The sequence below is a fragment of the Trichechus manatus genome, unplaced genomic scaffold (genome assembly GCF_000243295.1).
Source record: "Trichechus manatus latirostris isolate Lorelei unplaced genomic scaffold, TriManLat1.0 scaffold00165, whole genome shotgun sequence".
NCBI classification, from domain to species: domain Eukaryota; kingdom Metazoa; phylum Chordata; class Mammalia; order Sirenia; family Trichechidae; genus Trichechus; species Trichechus manatus.
Window position 1 is genome coordinate 2,341,258 of NW_004444101.1, and position 9,075 is coordinate 2,350,332.

Below are 9,075 nucleotides of genomic sequence, written 5' to 3' on the forward strand. Positions count from 1 at the left end.
GTGAGGGAGCATGAAGGAATCACAGATGTGTGAGGGAGCATGAAGGAATCACAGACGTGTGAGGGAGCATGAAGGAATCACAGACGTGTGTGAGGAAGCATGAAGGAATCACAGACGTGTGAGGGAACATGAAGAAATCACAGACGTGTGAGGGAGCATGAAGAAACCACAGACGTGTGTGAGGGAGAATGAAGAAACCACAGACGTGTGTGAGGGAGAATTAAACCTGGCTCCCAGGTGCTTGTTTCCTTCGCACACGTTTCGGTGAGCTAGACACACATGAAGGCATCTTTTTGGTTTTTACTTTTACCCAAAATGTTGGGATCATACTCATTACTCAGTCTTCCATTGTTTTTTTTTTTTTTTTTAATAACTTTTTTCCCTCCAGGTCGATGCATAAGCCATGACTTCTATGTCTCAGGAGCATCAGCTATTTCATAATGGGGCTGTACCACAGTTTTTAACCATTCTCTTATTGGCGAACATTTGGATTTTCCCCATGATATGTTTTTTCAATGACAAACAATAATGCAATAAATACCACTTGTACACATATTCCTACATGCTGGTGCTTTCATTTCCACAGAAGAGAGTCTCAAAACTGGGGTTACTGGGCCCGAGAGCCTGTGTGTCCTTAGTTTGAGTAACTTTAGCTTGTTCGTCCTTGGGCAGTGCAGGGGCCCGTCTCCTGGCTCTGGGCTCCTCTCGGTCAGTTTCTGGTAAAAATCGCATTTTACTTTCTGAGCTTCTAGAAAAAGACACAAATGTGTATTGGCTGTTTGCGTCTCTGTGAATTACCTCTTCATATTCTTGAGCCATTTTTCTGTTGGATCATTTTGATTTTCCTTGTTGATTTTTAGGAGGTCTTTGTATATTGTTGGGTGTTAACCTTTGGTCTGTCACTTTTGCAAATACCAGGGGCACAGCTCTGTCAGACTAACCAGTCTATTAGACTGCGTTTCCATCTTGTCTACTTACACATGGATTCGAGATGTTTCCAGGAAGACACTTGTTTAAAAAGACTATTTACCTAGAAATAAAATGTCAAAACCCACTGGGAAGGGAAAGATGAGTATAACAAAACCCCTAGCTGATGGGACTGTCGTTGTTGAAAACAGATGCACTGTAGTTCAAGGCAGCAGGAGCCTCAGGCGCTGGGAGTCTGTCTCGTGGAAAAGCGTGGGAAGCTTCACAGGTGGGAGCACTGTCCTGGCGGAGGCGTGGGGTGAACTCTGCACAGTGGGTCCTCACACAGAGCTCGATGAGCAGCATCATGGTACCGTAGGAGCCTGTGGAGGGTGCATAGATGGCCCCTACGGGACCACGACTGAGCTTGTTAGAAGTCGTTAGACTCCCCTCAGGGACAAAGGGAGTTTGGCTTTAGCATAAGCCTCACGGTGACTGGATGTAGTGACGGGACCTGGGACCTCGTCTTCTGAACCGTAGTTTTCCCTCTGGAATCCTTGCCACCCTGGAGGCAGCCACCTGACACGGGTTGGTTGATGCAGGCTGTGAACATACGAGACAGTTCCACATGCTCTCTCCTTGGTTCTCAACGTTGTGCGTGATGCCAAGAGGGATTGCTTCTGTTTAAGACCTGCTGAGTGCCAGGATGTGTGAGTTTTTAAACGTGCCAGGTCTAACCTTCACCACACCCTGAGCAAAGTGCCGCAGGGACAGGCGCTCAGCCTGGGGAGGCAGACAGGCGCCCCAGCATGTGCACTGGCACAGAGGCCCGCAGCCTGAGGGCGAGGGGCCAGAAGTGCCCTTGATGGGGCGTTGGGTGTTTCTGGTGGGGCAGGAGCTGACTGGCAAGGCCCCGTCCTGCTGAGGAGGCTGAGCTCTGTGTGATGCCCAGAGGCAGCAGGGTCCTGGGGAGGAGTGCCCCGGGCTGTGAGACAGCTGTGGTGACGGCAGCATCCATGGTAGCTCTGTGGAGGGAAGTGCTCGAGGGTCGGCCACTGTGCCCTTGTGGCAGCCTTTGGCCACGAGCCTCTCGGTGGCTGCTCCACACCACCCCCTCTGCCTGGGGGGGCGTTCACTCACTCATACAGAGCCGTGGGTGTCGGCAGGCAGCCCGGCTCCCCCACCCCAACCCTGTGCATGCCACCTGCTGTCCTCGTGGTCCTGACGGCGCTATGTCATCTGGCAGAGCCGTGGGCATCTGCACCCCACTGACAGCCACGGGCCGACAGTGTGTCCTTCAGCCCTGTGCCTTTTCAGAGAGAGACGGTTTGCTCCTTTCAGCCCCATGCAGTAGCTGTGACTGTCGGCAGCCCTGTGCGCTGACCCTTGAGGATGTGAGCACTTGTCCAGGAAAGAGAGCGACTGTAATAGGGAACACGCTGCAGGTTCAGACGGAGAAAGTTCTAATTGTCTTTCATTTTATTTTTCTTTGAAGGTTGCTTTCTGCTCTTGGTATGAAATGTTGTTGTTGTTGTTGTTAGGTGCCAGTGAGTCAGTTCTGACTCATAGGGACCCTGTGCACAACAGAGTGAAACCCTGCCTGGTCCTGCGCCATCCTCACAGTTGTTGTTATGCTTGAGCCCATTGTTGGAGCCACTGTGTCAGTCCATCTCATTGAGGGTCTTCCTCTCTTTCGCCGACCCTCTCCTTTACCGAGCGTGATGTCCTTCTCCAGGGACTGGTCCCTCCTGACAGCATGTCCAAAGTATGTGAGATGTAGTCTCGCCATCCTTGCTTCTAAGGAGCCTTCTGGTTGTACTTCTTCCAAGACAGAATTGTTCGTTCTTTTGGCAGTCCATGGTATATTGACTATTCTTCATCAACACCATAATTCAAAGGGGTCAATTCTTCTTCGGTCTTCCTTATTCATTGTCCAGCTTTCACATGCATATGATGGGATTGAAAACACCATGGCTTGGGTCAGGCACGCCTTAGCCCTCAAGATGACAATCTTTGCTTTTCGACACTTTAAAGAGGTCTTTTGCAGCAGATTTGCCCAATGCAATGCGTCTTTTGATTTCCTGACTGCTGCTTCCATGGGTGTTGACTGTGAATCCAAGTAAAATGAAATCCTTTACAACCTCAATCTTTTCTCCGTTTATCATGATGTTGCTTACTGGTCCAGTTGTGAGGATTTTTGTTTTCTTTATGTTGAGGTGTATCCATACTGAAGGCTGTAGTCTCCGATCTTCATCAGAGTGCTTCAAGTCCTCTTCACTTTCAGCAAGCGACGTTGTGCTATCTGCATATCGCAGGTTGTTAATGAGTCTTCCTCCAACACAAGTTGTTCATGAGCCTTCCTCCAATCCTGATGCCCCGTTCTTCTTCATATAGTCCAGCTTCTCAGATTATTTGCTCAGCATACGGATTGAATAGGCATGGTGAAAGGATACAACCCTGACACACACCTTTCCTGACTTTAAACCACTCAGTATCCCCTTGTTCTGTTCAAACGACTGCCTCTTGATCCGTGTACAGATTCCTCATGAGCACAATTAAGTGCTCCAGAATTCCCATTCTCTGCAATGTTATCCATAATTTGTTATGATCCATACAGTCACAAATGCCTTAGTATAGTCAATATGTGTTTTATTGACTATGGTATGAAATACGGGGAATATTTTGCAATTCCTAAACTTTGTAAGCCCCAGTCAAATGGACCTCAAATCCCCCAAACAGCAGTGCCTCTACCTGAATTCTGAGAAGGGCCCCCGCCCGCCAGTCCTCACGCTGTGTCGTGCCCACAGCGGCTGTACGGCCTCTCACTTTATGTTCACCCACTGGGCATTCCACACGCGTGGACTGTGTGCCTGTGGCAGGCCAGGTGAGGTGTGCCGGCACAGCTCAGTGCACGCAGCAGGCAGTCCCTGTCCCTGTGGGGCATGCGTTCTAGGGGCGTAGGCAGCACGCAGATGGACAAATGTAGCGTGGCGCTGGCAGCAATGGGTGGTAGCAGGGCGGTCAGGGCTGACGTGGGTACAGGGAGGAGTGCAGAGAGGAGAAGGCCCCGAGGCGGTCAGCTCCAGTGCTCAGGGAAGAGTGAGAGGCTGGCGTGGCTGGAGCAGAGGGAGCAGGGAGGCAGTGGGGCGCAGTCATCCTGGCGACCCTGAACGGCCTGTCCCGAGGGCCGGAGAACATGTATTTCTCATAACTGCGGTCTCTGCCAATAGTAAAGTTCATGTAGAGCGCGTGGATTTCTCATCAGCACTCACGAAGGAGGCCCTGGCCTATGGCCGCTTTGCTGCTGAGGGAGCAGGCCCGAGAAGCTCAGCAGCTCGCCCACCACCACGTAGCATCCATGAAGAGCCCCAGTCGGGGCCCAGGCAGTGGCTGCAGACTGGATGACGGCGCATGCTCGGTGGCCCTCAGGTGGGAGGTGACAGCAGAGCAGGGAAGCTCCCCATGGCCTGTAGACCCTGGGCTGTGTCCCGAGTGTGATGTCAGGCACAGGGATGAAGACTGGGCCGATGGCAGGGGCCCTGTGGCTGGGCTCTGGGGAGGTGTCCATTCACATCCCGAGAGCTGGTGCAGGGGCCCGTGAGAGCTGAGGTCGTCGTCCGTCTGCTGGGCATCCTGGGAGTGGCCTTGTGGATTTGCCCAAGGCAGGTCAGGGCTCTGCCCTCTCTCACCTGGAGGCCATGAGCAGGCCACCTGGCCACGTCCACAGTGTTAGAGCCGGGGCTTGCCGCCTTCAAAGGGGGCGCTGTGTGGCTTAGGTATGGGAGGGGTCGTAGGTAGGAAAGCTCAGGGGGCCCAGCGCCCGGCCGGATGAGCCCGCCACAGCGCCCGCTCCAGTGCCCCAAGGGTAGCCCCAGCCGCTGACGGCTGCTTTCACCGCCGCCAGGGTATACACTTGAGCTCCCGCTCATTGCCAGGTGTGGAGGGACATGCAGGCTCACAGATCAGGCCCCATGCCTCAGGCCTGAACACTCAGCTGAGGGGGGCTCTTGGGCCTGTGGAGACCTGTGACATGTCTCCAACACAGCGAGGGCTGCATGGCGCTACACATGTTCCTGGATGGACTGAGGTGGTGTGGCCCTGCAGGCATCAGTGACCCCGTGGCTCTGTCGTGGGGGGAGCAAGGGCTGAGAACCACTTGTCAGATCTTGGGGTGTCCTGCCACTAAAGGTGGGTGTTCCAAGCTGAGCAGGCTGCTGGTGGACACCCAGGGGCCCCGCAGCTGAGCTCCAGGTCACTGTTTCGACTCCTGGGTTCCACGCCAGCTCCCAAGGGCCCCTTACTCATTCCTGCATGGCCAAGGGGCTTTGCTCCTGACCTTGTAGCGGAGCAGAGTGGGAAGCAGAGCAGGGGGTTCCCGGATCTGAGGAGACCTGCAGGCTCTTGCTGGTGGCGGTGATCCCTAGGCCTGTGCCGCCATTTCCACTGAGGATGGCGCTGCCCGGGGCCGTGGACCATCCTGCTGCGTGAGGGTGTTGCTCCACCGCAGCCCCTGCCCTGGGCAGGGGCCATCGTGGGCCAGGATGTGGGCATGCCTTAAAAGGCAGCAGGGTCCAGAGACAGGCCGGCACAGCTCGTGCACACTTGGGGTGGCCTGGACCCTGCTCCCCATCCCAGACCTGCTGTTTCCACCCCCACCCGGCTCACCCGCCTGAGCCTGCACACAGGCAGCGGGAGTGGGTAGACGAGCTCACGCCCCGCAAGGCTGTGACCCTCCCAGGCTCGCGAGGCTGCTCACAGTGGATCTGACTTCGGCGGGGTCTGTTTTCTTTAGCTGACTCATGCCCTGTTCCTTCCTCCTTCTCTCCCTGACCCTTGACTCCAGGAGGACTTCCGGAATAAAGTTGAAGACTACATTAAGCGTTACGCCAGATGATGCAAGGAGAGGCCTGCAGGACCAGGGATTGCGTGTTACTGTGTCTCTCACTTAACCAGCCAGAGCCAGCCCCTCCTTCCCCATCCTCACGTGCCCTCTCCGTCCCCCCGGGCCGTGCCAGCCCGTGACCATGTTGTACCGAAGAAGAAAAGCTTCGTAACTGCCCGTGTTAGACGGAGAATTCAACATAAATACAGCAAGAAAATGTGTTTTGGGTTCTAAAGAGTTGTCTGCTTACCTTAACATGTTCACTGTGTTTGAAACTGTACTGTATTGGCTGTTGATGGAATTCTTGCGAAGTTGTAATGAACTCAAAATCGAGGCTAGAGCTTGCTTACCCCTTTCCAAACAAATCCATTTCCTGTACAAGTGACGCTAATGACGTATGCAGTGTAACCCGCAGATTGACAGTAAGAAACTCAATGCAAACTGTGCTCGGATGCAAATTCTCTTAGCTCCCTCCGGAATGCGGCCCCGCCCTCTGCGAGTGCGGCTCTGCCCACCGCGAATGCGGCCCCGCCCAGACGTCCCGAAGCCCCCCAGAATGCCTAGAATCATTCACTGTCTACCTTGCTGAGATGCGTATTTTATTTAAGTATATTTTGGAACAGATTTGTAATTTGTACAGTTTAATGCTTTAATTATTTTTTTCTATCCTCATTTAGTTTGTATTTTCATTGTATAGAGCAGACAGAAAGATGTTGTGTCAAGCAAATATTGAAGAGAAATACAAAGAAAATACGTGAGACACGATTCATTCTGTCCACACGCAGTGAGAATCTGGCTCTAAAAATCATGAGTTCTTGCTTTTAGGACCAGGTGTGGTAGAAGGTTTCAGAGCCTTCTTTGATGAAGTAGATCTGGGTCATTAAAACACAAGGGAGCCCTTTCTCCCACGCTGCCCAGAGGAAGCTGCCGGTGCCCCTGCCCGCCAGAGCTTGGGGGTCAGCTGTCATATGGTTGCAAGCCACAGGCGCCACCTGGTATCTGTTTATCAGAGAGCGGGGCCCTCGCTGTCCTGTGGGGACAGGAGAGAGACCGTGGGAATCAGCCACACGCGTGATGCCATCTGAAACGTCCCTGTGGCCTCCTGTGTGCCGCAGTCCCCAGCACTGCCTAGGGGTGAGCCTCCCAGGCCCTGGGGGACCGGGCGTTGCACCTGTGGGGTTAATGCACGTCAGAACGAGGATACCACAGCGTCTAGACATGGAAACCAGTGAAATCAAATGCAGAATAAATGTACGGTTTCACTTGCTGCCTGCCTGGCCTCTCCAGTCTACGGTCCCGGACTCCCCGTCTGACACCTGCAGCTTGTCCGTGCTCCTTTTCACGTCCTCTCTGGGTGTGAAATCAGTGTCTCGTGGAGACGGAGCAGGTGGGAAGCCAGGCCATGCCCCCGTTTGTAATGAGGGAGGTGCCCCTCTGCGGAGGCTGGAGGACCGTCCTCTGGGTGTGCAGGCCAGGGGGTGTGCTCTGGGTGAAGGCTGGCCCGGGAGCACACTGAGCCCCACCTCCGAGGCTGGGAGGGGTACTGGAACGTGCCCACTTGCCCTTGGAGCCTCGCCCAGCACCCTCGCTGATGGCTCTGAGCCGCCCATGTGCGAAGCAGGTCAGGAGCTCCCACCATCTGCCCTGGGGCTCACCCCAGGCCCGAATGGCTGCACATCCCTGGTGGGGGGTCCACTGCCCAGAGTTACGTGGGAACTTTTATTCAGGGTGGCTTACAAAAGCCAGTGTGCCCCCGGGGCCACACTGAAAGGGACAATCTCAGTGGTTAGTTCTGACCTCAACTTCCTTGCACAACAGAATGGTACTTAACCAGGGGAAAGTGTTCTTGAAAAATGACGTTTTCAGATAATTTATCTCACTCCATCTAGTGGAAACCTTTTAAGATATTTTGCCTTCACTCCTGCGGTAAGGAGCCACCCACCCCCAGTCCATCCCTGGGAGCAGCTGTCCTGTGCTGGGTGATTGGTCAGAGGAGGCCTTGAGCCCTCACCCTAATGTCCAGACCCTCTAGCTTCTCAGGGTCTCCAAAGCAGCACTGTGGCTCCAGCCCGTGTACCCCACAACCGGGCAATGTATGATTTTAATTTCCTGGGGGTGGGAATCTGGGACTGGAGGGGACGGGCTGGACGTCGGGGAAGTGACGCTCTCGGTGTCGGTGGACGGACAAAACCTTCGTGCCCTGACTCCCAGGACGTGCGGTGACTGCTCTGGAAGGGGTCGTGAGGGGTCTTTGAATTTGATATAGAAGCGTCATGTTTTTTCAAGCACGTTTAGGAAATAATTCAGGATAGGCCTCTCGGGGAAAAGGCTCTCCTCCCCCAGTTATCTGACCTTAAGTATCTCAGCGCACGGGACCTCCCCTCTGCCAGCTTCCTACTAAGGAGCAGAGGTCCACCGCTGACCTGGCTCTGTCCCTTTCTCCTGTGGCCCTGGGCCTTGCCCCTTGTGTCATGTCTGATCAGGGGTGTGAGTGTTAGCGCACCAACTGGGGAGTCACAGGTAACTCTCACAACCCCCGGGGCTTTATCTGGCCTGCGCCCCAAGCACTGAGATCTCAGAGAGGGCTGCTGGTAAGATAGCCCCAACTGCAAATTGAGCCAGGTGGCCACCAGCCAGAGAGAAGTCCCTGCAGTACAATGTGGACATAACTGCAGAGAGCTGGTTCAAACAATTTCCAGTAGCTAAGACATTTTTCCTGAGTACAATCTTTAAAAAGGACTCATGCTTTAGTATTTGGCAGTTTAAACTGTTCAGAGAGCACATTTCCTCTGCCCTCAGTACTCAGCCACGCGGTTCCCATGCACTTTTCTGGAAGGACCTCGGGGTGCAGGAGGCAGCAGCGCCCGTCCCTGCTCCCAGTCAGGCCAGGCACCGCAGAGTCAGCAGGCCCTGCTTGTCTTCTCTGGCTCTGGAACTTCCAAAAAAAAAAGCCCAGAGGGCAAACTTTCAGACAGTGCTGATAACCAAAAACTGCCTTCAGTAAATAAACCCACTGTTCCCTGAGGCTACCCTGCCCCCTTCTTCAAAGAAACACCTGGAAATTGGTCATTTTGTTGTAGTTCCTTCCCCTGTAAAACCCAAGGCACTCATTGTGGGTTCTGATTTACCTTTGTTAATAGGATGGCCATACTAGGAGGTTTTAAACATCACAAATTCCTGTTAACATCAGGTTTTTTGTTAGAAGCAAGCAAATTTCTTTTTCGTGTAAAAATTCTAGTAAGAAAAAGTAAGCCACCAGAAAGGGCCACATAAACCAGAAACTTCAT

The 9,075-nt window shown here is 53.6% G+C and overlaps 1 protein-coding gene across 5 annotated transcripts in view; it reads left to right on the forward strand.

Annotated features, from left to right (window-relative positions):
* Positions 1–6,508, forward strand: part of UBE2F (ubiquitin conjugating enzyme E2 F (putative)) — a 41,436-nt gene extending 34,928 nt beyond the window's left edge. For 4 of the 5 annotated variants that reach the window (XM_023740876.1, XM_023740874.1, XM_004386465.2 and 1 more), the window contains one exon: positions 5,750–6,508. In XM_023740876.1, coding sequence (XP_023596644.1) covers positions 5,750–5,800 — 51 coding nt within the window. In that variant the 3' untranslated portion in view covers positions 5,801–6,508. Of the gene's footprint in view, positions 1–388; positions 1,645–5,749 lie in introns of those variants that run through there. The other variant, XM_023740875.1, reaches the window with a different exon arrangement.
* Positions 6,509–9,075: the final 2,567 nt, after the last annotated feature.